Below are 21,694 nucleotides of genomic sequence, written 5' to 3'. Positions count from 1 at the left end.
TTTCAGGGGAGAACCAGCCATTAGATGCCGAAACTGAAAACTCTCTACCGGTAATTCTAGAACCATAAATGCTAGACCTCTTGTTTTTTTTTTTTTTTGTTTGTTTGTTTTTTTTTTTTTTTTTTTTTTTTTTTTTTTGCATTTTGTAGAGCTTGTAATACTTTTTTGTTTTCCATACGGTTTATTAGTTGTGCTATATCAAAAAGTAAAACGTGGTGGTCAAAATAAAATGTGAAATATGGTAATTTGCCATGAATTTTGAATGTCGGGAAAAGATAACAAGGCTTAGCGAAGGGCAGACAAATTATTGTCAAAAATGACAGAATTTCATAAAATTCTAACAACTGGAATTTCTGAGCACCTATTTCATTAATTTCAACCAAAAACAATCTTTTCATTGTTTCAATTAATTTCCTCTGTACAAAATTCATGGCACATTACTGTAACTCCAAAATTAGCAAAGATACACCCATAGTTACTATTGAACTTGAATAGGAAGTCATATACTGGCAATCTAACTGTGACCTTGAAATTGACCTTTGACCTTCTTTTCACCATGAACTTAACTTTGCAAGGTTTCTGTCCCTTATATCTCCAAAACTGGCAGAGATACACCCATAGTTACTATTGAACTTGAATTGGAAGAAATGTATTGGCAATCTAACGTTGACCTTGAAATTGACCTTTGAAGTACTTTTCACCATGAACTGGCACAGATACATGTATGCACATAGTTACTAACTGTGATCTTGAAATTGATCTTAGACCTACCTTTCTGCCATGAACCGCACTTCACACATTTGGATTTAAACTTTTACTTTTCCCCATGATTATTCAACAAAAATAATTAAGCTGCAGGACTGATTCATAGGTCTTATATACAGATTAAGCTACTCTACCTCTATAAAAGACCTACGAATCAGTCCTGCTTGTTGTCAAAGCAAAATATGACACCGTCTTCATCCGCTTTGTATAACATTGGATAAAATATGCTAAAAAAAGCAGAAGAAACAATTACTTTCAGAAAAATAGTCCAATTAAGCTGATTTTTTAAAACTCATCCTGTATATAAGGTTTATATATTAGTTTTGTAAGTTTGAAGATGAAAGGTTTAATGGTTTTCATTTAATTTGTATAACAGAGGACAAAATGTTCTGAAAAAAAACGCAAAAAAATAGCATAATTTTTATAAAAATGGTCCAACCAGGCTGATTTTCAAACTTGAATTTTATAAAAAATTCATCAGTTCTGTAAGTTTGGAGAAAAAGTGAAACGCATGCTGTAAAAAAGCGAAAAAATACCACAACTTTTGAGGAAATGGTACGGTAAAGCTGATTTTCGAACTCGACCTGTATTTTATGAATATTTATCAATTTTGAAAGTTTGAAAACAAAAGGTAAAACCGTTTCCACTTAGCGTTATAAAACCGAAATTGTATGTCGACGACGAAAACAGGCGCAAGTGATGGCTATATGTACAGAAAGATATGTGTCTGTACATAAAAAATATTTGTGAAGAAAACGGGAACATCGGGCATACAATTCTGCCCGTATTTGTAACGATTTGTTCTTCAAGTTGGTGAATTTATCTGCGATTTTAACTGCATTTTCCGAAGGACAGCGACTCCTTCTTTTGGACAAAAAACAAGATCAACAATCCAAATTTCCTGGAGAACTATTCATTTATCAAAGAAATCATAAACGAAAATATATCAGAGTTTTAAAAATTTAGAAAATAAGTTCATCTGGATGATTTATGTATAATATCGTCTTAAGAGATTCATTGTTTACATCCAAAAGAGAACGGAAGAGATCAAAGAGAAAGAACAAAAAGAGAAGAAAACAACAAGAACAAATGCATGGTAGTTATTCCATATTTGAAAGGTCTCTCGGGATTACTCGAACAGATCTTTAAAAGATATAACATCAGCACAGCCATGAAACCACACCAGACACTTAGAAACATCCTAGTACATCCGAAGAATAAGAGTGAAAAAGAGGAGTACAGTGATGTTGTGTAACAAAAACCCCGTGTGATTCTTGTCCTGTCACATACACAGGGGAAATATCTAGACACTTTGGCTACCGTCTAAAGGGACATAAGAAAGATTGGACTGTAACATCAAAAAGAACATTCACGAGAGCAGGGAGACAGGTTTCACTATCAGAATGGATATCAGCAATAACGGACCGTGCAACAATCACTTTATATTATAAATTGGGAGGAGGCGAAGATCAGTGAAATGACAATCTTAAATGCAGCATTATGGAATCAATCTGTACCAAGAAATCTACAATGACAATGAACCTTGAAGAAGGGGTGGGGGCACAGGCTTAGTCCAGTCTATAATATTATTTTGACCACAACTCCCCCTAGTGGTCAAACAATAGCACTGAGAAAGACTGCAGGAAAGAGCAGTTAAAATTTCTGCACACACAGGTAGGCTAATTTAACATCGTTCGACTCGTTCTCTTTTGGATGAAAAATGAATCTCTTAAGACAAGATTTTTTTAAAAAGCTTGTCGAGCACTTTGTTGCTCCATTTCTAAGTGGTTCACGGGTAAAAAGACCGATTGTATTTGTATGAATTGGTCTTAATCCAAATACGCGTTACTTACCGTAATAATGTTACTGCATGATGTTAAATCACAATTCGCTTAACTTTTAGATATCGTAGAAACTTGAGCTAAAATGGTATTTTCATTAATTACTAGATTGAATCAGTGCAACTTGCATTTATATATGCAGCGCAGTCAAGCATGTCTGTGGATCATGTTGATACAATGTACCCCCCCCCCCCCCGCACTGATACCGTGTACGTCCCGGCACCGATACATTCCCACCCCTATACTTCCCCAACATCGATAACCCACCCCCACCACCCAGTAAATTTTGCATTATTCACATGGAATTCCCCTAAATTTCGGTATTTTAGAAGTCGAACGGTGACATTTGATTCAACTAGTCAAAATTCTAATTTCAAGAGGGGACCATTGATGCGGTTTTTTTTTTCAGAAATCGAAGGGGGGGGGGGGGGTCAGGACCCCCTTGATCCCTCCCCCCCCCCCAAAAAAAAAAAAAAAAAATCCGCCACTGGGGGTGGTGAATTCCCTTGGGGCCACGAAGAAGTTGTATTTTAATTTATCTGCATACTTAATTTTTCAGTATGCGGAAGGGTATGCTTCACATGTAAAGCCTATAAACAACCCCTGGGCATCAATATAAGAATAATATCAAATTAACCGAAACACACAAAACGAACCACGTACTGTGGAAAGAAAAGCTGCGTTCATCATACATTTATTTACATCGAAATTATTCTACCGATAGGCCTATATTTGTTTCTTCCTTTATACATCAATCTAAGAAGTTGTTTATAAACATGTTGTTCATTTAGCTATGACTGTTTCCATTGTTTTCTAAATTTCTTCTCTTTTTTGTATTTACTGAATTTTATATAATTTACATATAATTTACATTTGTGTTATTGCATCAAATTTGGAAAAAATACCTATTTTGTGCATCATCATTTTTTATCTTGTTTGTACCTTTAACATCTTTCCTGTATTGTTGTTATTGAAAAATTGCCACTGCTTCAGGGTCGATTAGCATACATTGTTAAAAGTATTTGTGCTCTTATTGACTCAGCCAGGTAGCGTGCGGGTGACTTTGATCACCCGTATGTTGGCAACACAGCGCCCTGTGTAACAAGAAGACGTGGAGACCAGCTAAGACGCTAGAAAGTGATCGACAGTGTTACTTGGAAGGTCGATAATAATAAGTCATAACTTCAACGACAACGGCTCTGATTCTTCTAACGGCTTTTGGCTTATTTCTGGGTAAGTAGGTCATTTAAGGTCATCTAAGTTCAGATCCCCATGTTCCATGGTGCTGTTCACGAAATGCGTCCCAAGAACCTGTCAGAAATATTTTATATCAAAACACTGACATTGGCTCTTGGCTATACAGCAAATCTCTCCCTGTATCCCAAATTAATCCCCTGCTTCACAGGAATTGGAACGCTTGGAAAACGAATCATGACCCAGTGTCACAGATATGCAGATACAGAGTTATTTTCTGACAGTCTTCCAAATTATCTTTGTTGATCCATCCTCCATTTTGACCGTCTTCTGACCGATAAAAAATTAGATACCCGTCAATATAAACTTGAACATCTGATCGTCTTCCGGAAGACCCAGAAGACGGCCTAAATCCGCCCTTGGCTACGAAAGACTAAGGGACCATTCACATCGAGAAGAGCCGAAGTCTAGTAAGGCCGCGACTTAAATATGGCGGATCTACATGAAAGGAAGACCGCTAATCCTGTTAATCCTTACCACGCGTCGTTCCTGCAGGAGCACAGTAGTTAAATCTCAGCTCAATTCAACCGGTCGAGGGACAACGCGTGGGGGGGGGGGGGGGGGGGGGGGGGGGGGGGGGGGGGGGGGGGGGGGGGAGGGGGCGTGGGGGGGGGACAGTGGCGGATCCAGAGATATTTTCTGACAGTATTCCAAATTATCTTTGTTGCGCCACCCCCCATTTTTGACCGTCTTCCGACAGAAAAAATTAGATACCCGTCAATGTAAACTTAAAAATCTGACCGTCTTCCGGAAGACCCAGAAGACGGCCTAAATCCGCCCCTGGGGGAGGCGGAGAGACCATTAAAAGATTAGCGGTCTTCCTTTCGTGTAGGTCCGCCATATTTAGGTCGCGGCCTTACTAGACCTCGGCTCTTCTTGATGTGAATGCTCCCATAGATTACAAAACTTTTATAGTCATTAAAATATGCATTTACGTTGACCAACTTATGTTGGCTAAGTTTAACTCTTCCTTATATAACATTGTAAGTTTTACTCTTAATTTAACAAATTCAGTGTATTAGTTTTGTTCATTATATGTATAGGCCTATACTAGTTATCTTATATTTGAAATTAAAAGTGTGCATAGATAATATAACATATTAGATAACACATTAATGGGATAATAACTCTTCGTATGAGATCTATATTTCACAATAAAAACAATGTGAACAACTCATAGAAATATAATATATTCTGTTTTACCACAAAACGGCAGTTATAGCTATTATTCTGATATCTGAGCTTGTCTTTAGACCACGTGACCTCCAATGATGGCTATACTCTGTTAAAATCTCCAGGAAAATTCATTTTTTGGCCGAAACGAAGAGTTATTATCCCTTTAAAATGGGGTGAGTAACATACTGTGTATGGTTTTTGTGTTCACTCCACCAGGTAGCGTGCGTATGATTTGCACGTTGGCACAGCGCTCGGTGTAACAAAAAGGCGTGGAGACCAGCGTAGACGCTCAAAAGTGATCGGTAATGTCACTTGGAAAGCCGATAATATGAAGCCATATATCATAGTTCCAACGGCAGCGGCTCTGATTATTCTAACGGCTTTTAGTTACTACCTTTATGGAGCAGACATTAAAAGCTTATTTCTGGGTGAGTACTGGTAGGTCATTCAAGATCATCTAAGTTCAGATCCCATGGTGCTGTTCATGAAATGCGTCCCAAAAACCTGTCGGAAATCTTTTATATCAAAACACTAACGCTGGTTCTTTGCTACACAGCAAATGCCTCCCTTAACCCCAAAGTAACTCCCTGCTTCAGCGGTATGCGACCGCTTGGAAAACGAGTAATGACCCACTAGCTGTCACAGATATGCTACATGTACGAAAGACAAAGACTACAACATTAGCACTGATGTTTTGGGCAAATCTAACTTAAAAGGAGGTGAGAGTTAACCAAATTTATACTTCCAAACGGTCGCAAATCCCGTGTAAGAGGAGGTTGAGTTTCAAAGTATTGACACATTCAAGGTCTTCAGTGACATTAAAGTTTTGGTCTCTGATTTGTCATCTGATTCAATCATTCAGTAAACATTTTTTGAGTAGTGCCATAATTATGTATGTATCACATCGAATCAAAATCCAATAAACATTTACAAGCCGTCGTTCATGTACTCTGTAGGCACGTAAAATATCTGCAACGTCATTGCCACAAACCCTCATATATATATATATATATATATATATATATATATATATATATATATAAAATGTGTGTGTATTTGTTACATGACTGCTTTGTGTATCCTGGGTGCATAAATTTCATATTAAATTTCTACAGTTCATTTTTGGTAAAAAAGCAAGGTAACAAAAGCAGTTTGCACTAGAACCTCTGTGGTACAATAGTAAGTTGAAAATAGGCGGTAGATCAATATTACAAAAGACTGTCATCAATAGGGGGCTAAGAGAAAAGTTGGTGTTCCTTTTTGTCACGATGGAAAAAATCTACCTAAAGCGATTAGGGGCAACATTTGGAGTTCAAAGAATAGATAATGTGGTTTATAATTGCTTTGTATGTGTTCCAGACAACGGAAAAACGATAGAAGGAAAGGCAGACAATGGTGTTTTTGAAAAAACGTCTTTTCTCAATATTCCTCAGACAGTCCAGTTACATAGATCTATGGAAAATAATCCCATAGGTGTGTTAAGTTTTTATCAAGTCCTCAAAATATTGATAATTGACACATGAGATAAAATGGAACCGACGTTTAAAAATACATAACAGGTGAAAGTACGACTGTGCACATGCATTGTAACGTGTACAGATTACTTTTACAGATGTACCATTTGCGTACACAACTCAAACTAAATTGACATGCGCGTGTGTGTGTGTTATAATAACTGTAAATGTGACGTATACCTAAAAGTGCGGTATTATTCTTTATTGTTAAATTAATCGATGATGTGATGTTGTAATGTAACGTGATTATTTCTGGAGTACCATACTATCTTTTTTGTATTGTTCTCGTGTGTGTATTTGCAAGTGGGTGTTTGTACGTTTTCATTTTTGTGTATGATTTTGGTATTTATTCTCATTATATTTTGGAAACCGCAATAAATATATATTAAACAAAAGTCTACAGAATATGGTGTGTAGAGAAATAGTTATAAACTTCGTCTTTAAAGTTGTGTACTTATATGATAATATTTTTTAGCGATGAAGCCAGGCTTGCAAGAAATGCCAAAACAATACTCCTTCACGGTGGTTAGCGGAGCTAGTTCAGGCTTCTTCTCCCCGGGATTAAAGAACTTAGTAGGAAGTGTGCATCATTGGTCCCCGGGGCGGAACATTGTGATCTGGGACTTAGGCCTGTCAGAGGAGCAAGTAGCAGAAATCAAAACATGGTGCAGAGTCACGTACAAAAAATTCCATTTTGAACATTATGCGCCGCATTTTCGTAATTTACACACTTACGCTTGGAAACCTGCAATAATAAAAGATATGGTTGATGATATAGGGAATATCCTGTGGATAGACGCTGGGAGTTACTTCAGTGGAAACATGTCATATATAGACGAATTGATGACAAAGGATGGCTATATTCTTATCCAAGGGCAAGACGGTGATGTCACGGTATTTTTGCATGAAAAAATGTGCCAATATATGAACGTGAACAAAACGGCCTTAAAAAGGAAGCCATCATTTGCAGGAGGCTTTAGTGGCTGGTCTAAAAGACCTAATGTTTTTCATAAATTACTACTCCCGTGGTTGAACTGTGCTCTAGAAGAACCATGCATAGCGCCAGCTGGTTCCAGTTTAAGCAATCACCGTTTTGATCAATCTGCATTGTCACTCATCGCCTATTCCAGCGGCATGGACGTGACAGCTCACACGGAACTTCGGTATATTGAAAAAGAATCCAGGAATGGTGATAAAAGTAACATACAGTATGTCAAGAAGAAACCTTGTTGATTAAACCGGGTATTTATTATTTCAGAAAGGTGGGTTTTGTAAACGAAGAGTTCATTCAACCAGATTAATTAATTTTTATGTATGATTATTTGATTTGAGCAGTGAGGAAGTTGATCTTTCTCCTTGAGCTATGTTGTTTCTAAAAATAAAATTTACGGTCGACATAATGAACAGTTAACAAAAATACAAAAAAGTATTTTTCATATTTCAGTCTATATACTGTGTGTGTGTGTGGGGGGGGGGGGGGGGGGGGCATATAAATCATGTGTTAATGTGCTCCTCAAGGCAGGTACCGATATGAGCGTATGTTCTGAATGGCCTCTAACTAATGCAATGGAAATGAACAAGCTGTCTTTCACGACAACAAAAACCAATCCTTTTTTAAATATCTTTGGTTTTATTGAAAACTTACAATTTCAGAAAACTTACAGTTGTTGCCAAAATTTGGTTTTATGCAGTAAAAACTATATTTTACATAGACAAATATTTAAAACCTTTAATTGTCACCTATACACTGCCTGTGTTTTACTCTTCTTTATTGTGCGTTGGTTTACACTATGATACTTATACTGTAGATACATTATAATATTTAACAAAGTGTTTTAATTTATAACATTGCACATTTTTAGTATCGGCATTTTCGTGTCACTTTTTTACATTCATTTGAATAGTTTTTATTGAAATATAATGTAATTGTCATTATTTATCAAATATATAATTTATCAAGATAAAACGCTAGATGTAGAAAGGCCATTTCTTATTGTGAAATTACATTTGAGAAGCCTCTTATTTTTATCAAAGTATGCCAAAGTTTAGTTACATCATTGAGTATGCAGAGTTAATGTAAATGTTTGTTATCCATTAGAAAGAACTGTAATCAAGTTTTAATTTCAGTTGTAAAAAAGATTGAATAATTTCTTTCATGGCTTTAGCCTCAGTTAAATTGTGTTAAAGGTCTTTAGTAAATGTATTTTGATTGGCTTCAATATCCCTAAATATATGTATCACTTCTGTCATACATGTATTTTCGTGCTTCATCTTGTGTATAGTACATGTACATATAAAGAGAATATAGTCTGTATTGTCATGAGAGTTTAGTCAGCCTTTTCACTAACTGTAACTAAGCATTTATAATCATATTATTTTAAAATTATGACTGTGAATTTAAAAATAATTTTAAAATAAAAATAATTTTAAAATAATTCTAAATTCAATTTTCCTGTTATCTATCAAGTTATTTATTTAGGGTGCAGATAGCAGAATCCGTTCTCACTTACATTGCACTGCCGCCTACTGGTGATACTGTATACAAGTAGACCCACACTGTTGCCTTCACTTTATTTCCCCATTTTGATGGGTTGAGGGTTATCTTTCCCTACCTCCTTTTTTCATCGGTAGCAGTTTTCCCCAATTATTTCCACTCCATATTCAATGGGTTGCAGACACTGAAACGGTTCGTTATCCTCCCCATTTTTGCAGGTATCAACGCCATTGACGGTAGTAACCTTACAAATACATGTATATCACGCGTGTCAAATGATTTTATAGTCTATTTCCTCTCGAATAGGGGTTGTAGCTACCCACTATGTATAACATCCTCCCCAGTATTCCTTACCACACACTCAACCGTCAACACTCCCAATCTCGTCGGGAGTCTCCCAATTTGAGAACATTTCTCTCGATCTCTCGATTCAGACTAAAAAATCTCTCCATGTATCAGGCTGTTTGATCTACACAAAGTGTCTGCGATAAAATTTCAAATCAAGTATGGTTGCCGACTTGCACGAAATACTGCACTCCTATTTCACGTTTACATTTCGTTTATGCACCAGGGTCTGTTTGTGCGACCACCTAGCATAAATATCAGAAAACATAAAACAGGAGTGCTAATGAGTGTAGATTTCGGTTAAAAAAAGAGTAGTTCAGATTACGGATTGCAGGACAGTACAATAATTCGATTTTTTTAATTCAAGAAAAAATGAGTATTACTTATATTTACTTACTTATATTACTTATAATTATGAGTTCACAAAGAACTCTACAATATTTAAAAAAATATCCCAGTTCTATAGAAAGTTAGGCCAACGACGTGAGTGTCACCTCTACCTGGCTTTCCTTTGTGGGGTCTTCCTCGGCTGCTAAACCAGAAAGTGACCTCCTGACCAAGAAAATGGCCTTTTCGCAACCATGCAAATAAAAAAAAAATCGTGCAACATTTGTTGTGAATACATGTACATGTATTTATTATATTTATTATACCAGCATAATGATTTGGATAATTATTATTTTATTCCCACCTCGGGAATTCCCATAATTCACATAATTCCCACAATAATATCACATAATAAAATCGTTCTAATATAAGTAATAAAATCATTCTGAAATGTGTTCATGCTAAAATATAAAACAGAGAAGTAATAAAAATGAATAAAATAAAAAAAAACTTTGGCTATAGGCCTATTTATATGAACCCTGCTATATTCAAACGCACCCGCATTATATCCTGGCCAGTTCATTAAAAATGTGATACTGTCTATTAGGCCTGAGGACGGAGTGTGAAAAGAACGGGTAGAGGATTAGACCTTACAAGGTCATAATAATATCTCACAGGCATTTGATTTCCATTTTGGCTTTTGTAGCCATAATAAATATAAGTACAATAAAATCTCGAATAATCAGTACTCTGTGTTTGTTTGCTTACTTTATGTGGAAGCCGGTTAAAATAGCTTTCGGGGCATGAAACCAATTTGATTGCACTTTCAATACCATAGTAACAGCGATAAAGGTGATAATGTCATAGGTGATTATGCCATATTTCAATCACATTTCTTAATGTATTATTTGCCATTGGCAATGAAAAGAATTTAGCCATTGGCAATTATAAAACATACAAAGGGTCTCCTTGAATTGAACTATTAAAACGCAGCAGATTATTTGGTGTTAAATAAACCCAGTTGGTTTTAAGGGCAACGCAAGTTTGAGCATGCTTGGAGGTGAATTAACGGTGAGGTGAATTTCCAAATTGAAATTAGGAGGGAGATTGTTGATTTAGACCAAAACTTATTTTACTCATTTTAAACTATTTAGCAAATGACTGTAAAATTCATGTTTTTCACTTGTTTCTGTGGAAAAATCAGTTGTTTTCTCCTTTTTTTCAGCGAACAGTGTCTTGAGTGGCCTTCCTTCGAAAACAAAAATTCAGGATAAATTCAGGAAAAATTAATTATATTGTTATCTCACTACGACCATCAAAGTAAAAACAAAACGCCCTTAAAATATATTCTATAGTCATTTACCCAGCAGACTGCCAAAATAAAGGATGTAAAACTATTTTCTTTAATAAATTCAATATAATGAATTCAATATTTAAAACTAATTCTAGAAAAAATTTGAAAATTTCTGTTAGAATTTACCTGAACATAACTTTCTTATGACATGTCTAATAAAGTACAGAAAAACGCCCTGAATCTTTACTATGCTGGCAGGGGTCGATTGAAGAAAAAAGAACCAAGATTTACAAAGATATCATCATTATAATACTAAAGGATTAATAAGCAACATGTAATTACAATTAATGCAAAGTCACCTCGAAGCCTGTTCTATATACTGGACAGATCGAAAGGCTACTGTGCAGCTCAAATTAAATGAACGATTCAAACTTTGGGAAGGACCCCTCCAAGCAGTCACCTGATTTTTGCTCTTCATCCGCTGACAAAGAGTTCTGTCTTTCCCAGTTAAAACGTAACTCATGTTCATTCTTTAACTTAATTCAAGGCAAAAGCATCATATACAAATAAACCGGACGCACTTGCAATGCCATCGCTACAGGGCCAACTAACATATTGTGAACGGTATTTGTTTTCTATATCACTCCGCCAGGTAGCGTGCCTGTGGCTTAACGTTGCTAAAGCAATATCTTATATAATAATAGGTCCCACAGTCACAGACCAGCGTCGTCGCTTGGACCGATAGGATAACCGGGAACAGCCAGAATAATGAAGCGATATGTTATAATACCAACAACAACGGTTCTTATTCTTCTGACGGCTTTTGGATACTTATCCCTTTATAAAGCAGACGATTTAAGGTCATCTCTGGGTAAGTACATGAAAGAATCCCAAGACGTGACGGAAATACTACAGATCAAAACACCAACTCTAGCTCTTCATTACACAGCAAATGTCTCTCGTTAACGTGGGTTTCAAACTCCTAGTACTGGCGGTCTCTCTCTGCTGCCACTGTAACAGTCTCTCGTTACCCCTGGTTTCAAAGTCCTGAAACTGGCGGTCACTCTCTGCTGCCACTGTAGCAGTCCCTCGTTACCTTGGGTTTCAAAATCCTAGTAATGGCGGTCACTCTCTGCTGCCACTGTAGCAGTCCCTCGTTACCTTGGGTTTCAAAATCCTGGTACTGGCGATCTCTCTCTGCTGCCACTGTAACAGCCTCTCGTCACCCCTGGCTTCAAAGCCCTGATACTGGCGGTCACTCTCTGCTGCCACTGTAGCAGTCCCTCGTTACCTTGGGTTTCAAAGTCCTAGTACTGGCGGTCTCTCTCTGCTGCCACTGTAACAGTCTCTCGTTATCCCTGGTTTCAAATGTTGGTACTGTTGGTGACTTTATTCAAATTTGGGGCCTTAACAATATTTGGTAGTCCAAGACCCAGTAAATTTTTTGCGTGTTTCCTTATAAAATCGCTTTAAACATCTTGGCCGGATTTCATCAACGCTGGATAGAGGTATCCACAGCATAACAGTGTTATCATGTGGACTGTTGTCCTGAGAACAGCAGGCATTTTCGACCACTGGAAAACAATATCAGAGTCAAAGAAGTATGCAGTGTTTGTGAAACTTTGTTTTATTGAGTCCATATGAAAATAATTTTGTGCAGTGGATAGTGTTATTCATAAGATAACACTATCCAGTGTTGTTGAAACTGGGCCCTTATTTGCTCTTTTAAATATATTTTTGATGCTGCAAGAAGTGCTTAGGATAATTGCAATCGCTTGGAGAACGGATTTTTGATCCACTCGTACAAATATGCAACGAAAGAAAAGACCACAGTGTTACAGGTTTTCCGTGGCGTTATTTTTTTGGTTTGTCGCCCGAATTTAGCAATGCAGTTTCCATGCTACATACAAGCTGTGTTATTATCAAATCAATACTCAAAGAAAACTAACAAGCAATCGAAACTTTCATATGGTCTGTGGGCAAATGAAATCCCTGCAACGCCATTGCAAAGAACGTTTGTCGTGAAAACTCCGCCCTCCTGTATATTATTTGGTACATGGCCACTCAGTAAAAAAAAAAATTAAAAAAAAAAAGTGCCTCGTCTGTACTGAAATGTTCTTCATACAATCGGTAGCGTCGTATTTTTCTCACGACGTCACCAGGTACTCGCTAGTGATCCAAGTCGAACCTGTATATAGAAAAGAGAACATAGGTAAAATATTCACGTTCGCCTTGGTTTATGGGGAGCTACTTATAAAATCCATTAATGTTGTGTTTTGTTATGTTTATTATATATTGAAAAAAAAACTAATTAAAAAAGGTACCAAATGTTAATAAATTACATATTTGTTTAAAATTACATTTCTGAGCGTAAACCTGATTAAAACTGTACTTTTATTTATTCATTTAAAATATTCAAAAGTGGATTTATGTTGATTAACTGGGAAAAGTCATCAAGTAGGGCACTACAAGGCGAGTAATAATATTGCGTGTTTGAGCAATCATGTTTATATTGAATACCACATAAGCTTTCGAGACGAATCTTATAAGCACTAGAGGCGATATCGTGTTTCATATTAGGCGAAATGTCATCGAATGTTAGTGAATAGTTTTTGAGAAGATGAAATTCAAAAATTTGGGACGATTTTCATCCTTCTGATATATAGGCCGGTACGTGTTGTACCCTGTACACGTACCTAAAGGACCAGAATCATGTCAAGTGTCGAAGGTGTTGTACACATAGTTAGTTGAAGATTCATGTCAACTCGCTGTATAGATCTCTAAGGAAAAATAAGTATTATTACTGATGCATCTCTGAAGATCTACTTAACAGATGTCATATATAATCCAAGTTTTCCGCATCTAGGCCTTCTTCGGGGATAATCTAAAGGCCGAAAGCTTGGATTATATATATATATATATATAAAATCTGTTAGGTAGATCTTCAGAGTTGCATAATAATACACACACATGTAGCTAGTGAAATGGACGGTGATATTTTATATGTAGATGATTGATGACACAGAATGCAAATACACTGACTTATCAACGACACATAAAACCAAGCAGGAAAAATAACAAGACTATCAATCTTGATATAGATGTATTTATAAAACATCCATTTATCACAATGTCATTAAGATTTATGTGCGTCCAAAACTCACCACTCTTAATTTGATGGGATCTAGGATAGAAATGATTTAAAAAGGTCTTTTTTTATTGCGTTATGCAGTGCGTACATGTAGTTGTGTTGAGCTGTGGCCACTGACGCACTGTATGGTCATACTATGTCACTGTAATATTAAATACCGTTACGAGCAAACATGTATATTTAATCTGGTAACACAATTGAAAAGTAATGCATTCGTCTCCAACAAAGCGTAAAACACACATAGAACTGCCAATATGAGTTTGTTCTCAAAATCTTTTCATCAAAGCTTAACATTGTATATCTGCGTCGCTTGATTTGTACAATCCATTGACTGTTTACTTTGCCGAATGATCAAATAGAAATCTATATTAGTTGCCCACTTCAAGTTCCATTCACACACATCTGCAATGGACGCGTTGCAGTAGGCGAGATACATTCCCCGAAGAAGTTGACCTGGCTCGCAGCCGGCAATTTCTAAAGGGAGTTCTTTTTCTGAAAAAAAAATGGACCTTTTGTCATGAAACCTTCATGCACCTAGATAATATTTTACTAAGAGGGGATCTTTTTTCCGGCAAAAAGGGACCCCCCCTTCAAATAATCCTGGATCCGCCCCTGATAACGCCTTTGGCTATTAAGCACCCCGGTGTGAATTCGATTCCCACACACTTCCGTTTTCTTCTTTTATTTTTTAAATTTTATTACTATTATTATAAATATATATTTACATTCAAGAATATTTGTCATTTTGCGTGTATTACAAAGTGAATATACGTAGATCCAAGAATAAAATGAATAAATTAATTATGTACTTACCGGTACCTAAGTCAATTGAACGGCGCCACTATAAGTTTCGTGTCGCAATTAAGAATTAGCTGCTTTGTAATTCTCCTTAATAATGTTATTAAGTCATTTTATATAACAAGACAGCATTCAGCATTTTTATAGCATTTTACAGCAGTTTTATAGATGTAATCTTTCTTTAACTATAAAGATTTTCTAGCGAACAAATCGGGATATTTTTGTTGCTAATGGAGGAGTTACAAAATGTATTTTGCTCTCACAAATACCAAGACGTTCACTTTGTTGGAAATATTAAACTAATTTGAAATGCCTGTTCGGGTGTTCGACCCACCTCTGTCAACAAACGTTCAAATACTTCCACTTTAATTGCTTTTTTTCATTAAAGTGATATATAATCTAAACAAATAACGACTTTTCTGGCGTTACAGACAATTTTCCAGTACCAAACTGCTTATATAAGGCAGTGCCCATCCTTGAAGACGCCGTGGACACATCATACACTCAGTATACAGTATTTACAGATCATCCCAAATACTCTCTCAAAACCATAAAATTTGACCCCTGGTGACCTGTTGATCTACTGAGTATTTCATGACGCTGGACATAGATTGATCGGGATCTATATGAGGTATCGAAGCTAGTTACCAACCGTTGTTTTTAATTCTCAAATTATTAGCCACCATGGACATTTTTGCGCATTAATTATATATTATTGTACACAGGCAAAGCCATCTTGTTTATTGTGCAGTGCCAGAACGATATCAGTATATTATATACATGTCTGTGCGTGCACAAGGAGGTGTTCCTCCTATACTCTCTGCCAGAAACTAACTGGTTGGCGGCGCCATTTTTGTGCTAGCCGAACAACATAGAAATGTGCAAGCCAGATTAATATCGGTGAGCATACAGTGGAGACATTCTAATGATTCTCTCTGTGGCCCTGTTGGAGGGCAGTCGCAGTGTGTGAAAGATAACGCAGGTTAATTCCAGATAGGAATGGGCACCAAACATTGCCGTCTCGGGGTCAACTCACCATAGCAGCTGAATGCACAGATATCAGCATTTACTGAGTGCTACATGTATTACTAGATCGATTCGTCTCAAGCACGCCAGCATTACGATTATTATCCTGAGTTTTAAGTTCTTGTTGCGGTTTGGCAGCCTGCTTCGAATTGTGTAGTAGGCCCCAAGGAAGATTAAGAAATACTTAATTATAAATATAAAATATATTAATAAACTTAATTAATAAATTAATGGTGGTATTCATCGGACTCTAAATATGCTGAACAGGACGGATTCAGGATTTTGCTCATAAGCACACATGTGATCAGGTCAAAGTTTAACATTGTAATGTCGGTATCACCATATCTGAAACTCTCTGTTGTTAATCGGCCTCTTTTGTATGCACAAGCTAATAGAGCAGCCGTGCAACTTCAGATTTCGCGGGATTTAGAAAAACGTTCATAACTAAGCATATTATTATTGAAGATTAAAAGTTGACTGGACCAAAAGCCACTGAAAATATTACAAACACTGTGACGTACAATGGTTTAAAAAGCTTAGAGGCCTGTATAAATTATATAGAATAGAGTGCTTCAAACAACTGTTTGGCGTGTATATGTAAGTCTTGCATCGTTATGGAATAAAAAAAGAGACGTGGGAGCTTCTATTCAGAAAACTCACACACGCAACCCATCAAGTCTTATTATTAATGTCCCCATAGTAAAAAATCTAAAGATTTCGTGAACTTTACACGTTGGTATTTTTTACTCTTCCACATCTCACCAAGCCACTGTATAATATTACACAGGTATTGATTTTGATGATGCTCCGGGTCAAATTCATCGTCCGTTAATACAATATTGACTGAATATGCAGGTGGCTAGATGTCCCTGTATGATTTATCCGGAGGGAACCATGCCATCTGGTGACAGAAATAAAAACTACCACTATATGCATGCTAAAAACTGACAAACCAGAAAACGAAAATACGGAAACCTACATAAACTCCAGTTCCCTTTATAAAAATACTTCATCCTCGTCACACGTTGGAGTGATCATAACTATGGCCGAAGGCTTTTTGGAAAGGGTGAACATTGTTTTTAAAACCTTTTTTTAGAATACTTTAAAATAAAAGGACATTAAATAAAGTGCTCAATAATAGAAATCAGTTCTTTTAAAGAAGACTTTTGTTGACAAATAAAAAAGAAAAGAAAAGAAAAACGAAAAAAGAAAGAAAAAAAAAAACGAATCTCGATACAGCCAAATGAATCAAATGATTTTAGAAACAAATATTATAGCGACCTGGAGCTTTCAAACATTTTTTCACCGACTGCCTTTTCATACAATCTCATAAGTATTTATACTCTATTTCTCCGTACTGATCATGCATTTACTTGTTTTCTTTCCATTGTCTTTGCGTGATTACAAGGAATTTTCCATTCTCATGATGCAAACCACCATTCAACAATTCTTTATTAGGTAATTTCTAAGGGACTTGTTTTCAATTAAAAATATTATTTGAATTACTCATTCTTGGACCTTATCCATCCTTAGTTTGCATGTGTATTACACATGTCCGAAACTTGAAAATCTGTTGAGAAATTAACCAAACAAATCGAACTACATATGACTTTGACACGTTCCATCTTTCCTTACCACGAAGACAATTTCTACACTTGTTGACTCTTAAAGAAATTTATCTTACACTCACTTACTCCCTATCCTTTTGATTTCGTTTTAATCATTAGCTGTAATTAGTGAAGTGTAAGTCATTTGCTTTACAACACAAACATTTTGCTTACAGTCTTTACAAAGATTCAATCAAATGAATCATTTAGACCGATATACATTCTGTCTTGGCGCACTATGAAGACGAAGACAACCATATAGAGGCCAATATATTCTAGAGACACCATGCGCAAACTCACCCATTCAATTTAACGTCGATTCCTACGACTGTTAAAATAAAATAAACTATTATAGTATATTATAATTGTTAGATTGATATGAAAATATCTACACATGTTCAAATTCAAGGACTTAATTTTAATTAAAATTGGTGAAATTATTTGATTTCCTTGATCTACTTTCAGATAGGCCACGTCCAGGCCAGAAATTAAGCTTCACACTCATTACCGGGTCAAATTCACCATTTTTCTTTCCTGGATTAAAGAATTTGGTTGGAAGTGTCCATAAGTGGTCACCTGACCGGGATATAGTGGTTTGGGACCTAGGCCTGAGTCCGAAGCAGGTGGCCGAGGTGAAGACGTGGTGCAGAGTTACATATAGAAAATTCGATTTCGACAAATATCCGCCACATCTTCGTAATTTACACACGTACGCTTGGAAACCAGTGATTGTCAAGGAGATGGTGGATACATATGAGAGGGTGCTATGGATAGACGCAGGAAGCCATATAAATGACAGCATGAGTACGATGGACCAATTAATGTGGGAAGATGGATACATACTTATTCAAGGGCAAGATGCTGATACGACACTTTTCTTGCATGAAAAAATGTGCCTTCATTTGGGCTTGAATAAAACAAGCTTTAAAAATAAGCCGTCTTTTGCAGGTGGGTTTAATGGGTGGTCAAATCGACCTTATCTTTACCAAAAACTGCTCATTCCATGGTTTACATGTGCCCTCACGCAAAGGTGCATCGCTCCAGAGGGCGCTAGCTTAGCTAACCATCGCTTCGACCAATCAGCATTAACTGTCATAAGTTACTCTTCTGGTTTGGACTTAAAGCCTCACACAGAACTTAACCGAATTGAAAAGGAATCGAGAAATGGTAATAAAATGTACTTGGACCGTGTAAGGAAAAAGCCATGTTGACCACCGAACATCACAAACATTAAGTGCCTAGTTATGTAAGGGTGCTTTCCCAGAGATTTAGATCGATCTAAAGATTAAGTTGGGGGTTCAGGCTAAATTGCAGTCAGCCGAGCGGACACCATAGTTAATTACCCCCTTACAGCTTTTAGTAGGCGGGACGGACATTTAAGCCGGATTATCTGACAGTAATCTAGTGAGACTCCCCACGGGGATAGATCGATCTAAAATCTATGGGAATGCACCCTAAGTTTCCGTCCGCCCGCTCTTCGATCCTTAAGTAAAAGGGGTAGCACAGCGTGCGGGAAAAGCAATCGGCGTGTCAATACCTTATCATCCGTCACAGGTACTTAAAACTTATATTCGTTAACTCATCGACACAAACCAAATATTTCAACGTAATCTATTCGCTGAGGTAGTCGGAGGTAGTCTTGAAACATATTTAGTCAACCCAAAGATCTATACACTGTCACAACTCCGTGGTTAACCCAAGTTTGTCTAAAATATATGTAGATTACAATACAATACGATATATCAATGGATTTGAATACAAAATTGATTACTATAGCCAGGAGTACAATAGCTGTGGAGTGTTATAGCAATTCGATGTAAGAGATGTTTGATATTAGTCGAAATTAGTTTTAACACCCGCGCTATATATTAAAATATATATGCAAGAATCCATAATATTGCTAAATGATTACAGTGAAAAATCAGAGGTAGATGTTAATTGACTGTCATTTTTGTTATTATCATTAACTTTTTTAAAAATGATAGTCGACACGAGAGGAGAGCTTATGCAGTGATATAACTTTAATGTTCAGCATTTAGTTGCTAAAAATAACTTAGCTGTCATGCTCAAACACAGAGGTGTCATTATGTGCCATCTAGAAATCCTATTGAATTTTTAAAGACTTAAATTTCTTTTTAAATATTTTCTTTTGCATAATTCTGAAATCTAATTTACATTTAAACTGAATTAACTTGGTGTAGATCTGTGCGAATTCATTTTAACTCATAATTTTTATTTTATGTTGTTTTCTGTAACTTTGCCCTGGCAACAAGGAAATGTTTTGAAATATATGTTTTGTTGAATTTTAAGTTCTCGTTTAGCTTGATGTCTTGGCAATATTAACGTAGCTATCGCGGAGATGTGTGTGTGTGTGTGTGTGTGTGTGTGTGTGCGTGTGTGCGAATGTGCGGGAGACGGCGCGAGCTTGTGGCGAGGGAAGTGAAGATGTTTTCAATTTTATGTTTGCACCTTTCCAGTAATCTTTAGTCTGCCAAAGTTTGGAATTGAGCTGAAATGCACCTCATTTCAGAAGTAAAACTTAAGGCAAATATTTAACTTTGTACAATGGGTGATGTGGCTTTGTTTGTGTACTCCTCCAGTCTGTATGTACATGCACCAGGCTCTAATTGGGATAGAAGAAACAAATCAAACAACTCAACAGTTGTTATCAAGAGAGTGCGAGCACATATAAATGCAGACAGTTTGCAAAATAGTAATTTAAAATGAGAGATAGAGGTTTACTTCGCCATTAAACATAAAAATATACATTGCGAGAATCCATTACTCTGTAAAAGAGTCGCTGTGTTAGAAAAAGTAGTAAGAATTAAATAAGTTTAAGACTTACAGGTAGTATTAAAACGGTCACATCTGAAGGATAAAAGCTGGAGAAAAAAATTTTTACTACCCTTTAAAATAAAAGCATTGACTTTCTTGGTAAAAACATTGAGAGATGTCCCACACTAAAGGGGAAATGTATATTCAGCATCCTTGAGACCCGAAGCCATTTGTTTTCTACTCACGTGTTATTAGAAATGTGCAAACAAAAACACCGAAGGACTGAGGACATAAATAGACTGTAAAACAAAAATAACGAGATAATGTCCGCATACATAAATTGTGCACTCCCTCAGGAAATCTGGCATTCATACAGATAAACGTCTGGAAAGGATTGAGATAAAGTAGTACACATGATGCTGATACCTTAATACTATTGTTTAAAAATGACCTTGTATTAACCTGTCTGGCTGAGGGCATTGCTATTATTTGACATCAGGTTGATGTTGATTACCTAAGACAACCTATTCAAACAAGTCTACTTCTTTTTGATGTACATATACGATTATCATAAATGCGTAATTAATTAATGATATATGGCCTTTATCTGTGAAAAATAGCAATAATAGTTTTATTGTCCACAGACTAATTTATTATCACGATATGACAAAGACTACCCACTTATGAAATATTAAACACAGAGTAATATCCTACTATCATATAATGCAAACTTATATGTGTTGGGTTAGTCGGCCCATGCCCTAGATAAAATCCACTTCATCAAATTATGACAGTGTTTTGACGACGCCATTTTCCGCGGAAGAATGGTTAAATTATGTATGATTTAAAAGGTTTTCTGCCAATGTAAGATCCTGGCAACATGTGAGTCGATGGAATTCATATTGATCAGGACAGCCCTCTTCATTTTTTTTGTCATTCGATTCCCCATACCCTTTCGTTGATGTGTGGTCCACTATAAAACCCGTAACTCATAATATAGTGATGGCTGTGAAAAACAACCCATTACTTAACGAGTTTAACAGGCGGATTCAGTTTTTTGCTCCTTTTTAAATTTGAATTTGCGTTGTTGGAAAAGGAGACTGCCGTACTTGTGTTAGATAGTTATCTTTTTGTAATGGTCAGAAAGGAAAACCAGCAAGAGTCAGCTTAGAAGGAGCAATGTGTATTGACAAATAGAACTGTCAGTAATCGCGTTAAGGGTCACCTGCCCGATCAATCAGGCAAGTCTGGTAATGTAAGAGAAAAACTAATAACAATTATGATTCGCTGCATTAACCACCAACGCCCCCTTTACACAGATCTAGAA

General features: G+C 36.3%; 1 protein-coding gene and 1 long non-coding RNA gene across 4 annotated transcripts; both read left to right on the top strand.

Annotated features, from left to right (window-relative positions):
• The first annotated feature begins 3,525 nt into the window (after positions 1-3,525).
• Positions 3,526-8,870, top strand: LOC106160008 (uncharacterized). 3 transcript variants are annotated; one of them, XM_013536499.3, is made up of 4 exons: positions 3,526-3,839; positions 5,253-5,464; positions 6,396-6,509; positions 7,026-8,870. In XM_013536499.3, exons 2-4 carry the CDS (start codon positions 5,365-5,367, stop codon positions 7,781-7,783), a joined length of 972 nt encoding a protein of 323 aa, XP_013391953.2. In that variant the 5' UTR covers positions 3,526-3,839; positions 5,253-5,364; the 3' UTR covers positions 7,784-8,870. The 3 variants fall into 3 exon arrangements, with proteins under 3 accessions (XP_013391953.2, XP_086871615.1, XP_086871616.1); XM_087015489.1 differs by having other exon boundaries at positions 3,526-3,843; positions 5,257-5,464; XM_087015490.1 differs by lacking the exon at positions 6,396-6,509 and having other exon boundaries at positions 3,528-3,843; positions 5,257-5,464.
• A 2,528-nt stretch (positions 8,871-11,398) lies between these two features.
• On the top strand, positions 11,399-19,901 carry LOC106160006 (uncharacterized). The gene is made up of 2 exons (XR_015335057.1): positions 11,399-11,881; positions 18,058-19,901. It is a non-coding gene; the product is annotated as an uncharacterized LOC106160006 (long non-coding RNA).
• Positions 19,902-21,694: the final 1,793 nt, after the last annotated feature.

The sequence above is a fragment of the Lingula anatina genome, chromosome 6, assembly GCF_051362555.1.
Source record: "Lingula anatina isolate TDL-2025a chromosome 6, LinAna3.0, whole genome shotgun sequence".
Classification (NCBI taxonomy): domain Eukaryota; kingdom Metazoa; phylum Brachiopoda; class Lingulata; order Lingulida; family Lingulidae; genus Lingula; species Lingula anatina.
This window is presented reverse-complemented; position numbering and strand designations above follow the sequence as displayed.

What these genes read in the sequence shown, in the direction of transcription:
- LOC106160008 (XM_013536499.3), top strand. Translation starts at nt 5,365, where the DNA reads ATGAAGCCATATATCATAGTTCCAACGGCAGCGGCTCTGATTATTCTA. An exon ending in CATTAAAAGCTTATTTCTGG is followed by an intron (nt 5,465 to 6,395) that starts GTGAGTACTGGT and finishes TATGTGTTCCAG; the next exon opens with ACAACGGAAAAACGATAGAA. An exon ending in TATGGAAAATAATCCCATAG is followed by an intron (nt 6,510 to 7,025) that starts GTGTGTTAAGTT and finishes AATATTTTTTAG; the next exon opens with CGATGAAGCCAGGCTTGCAA.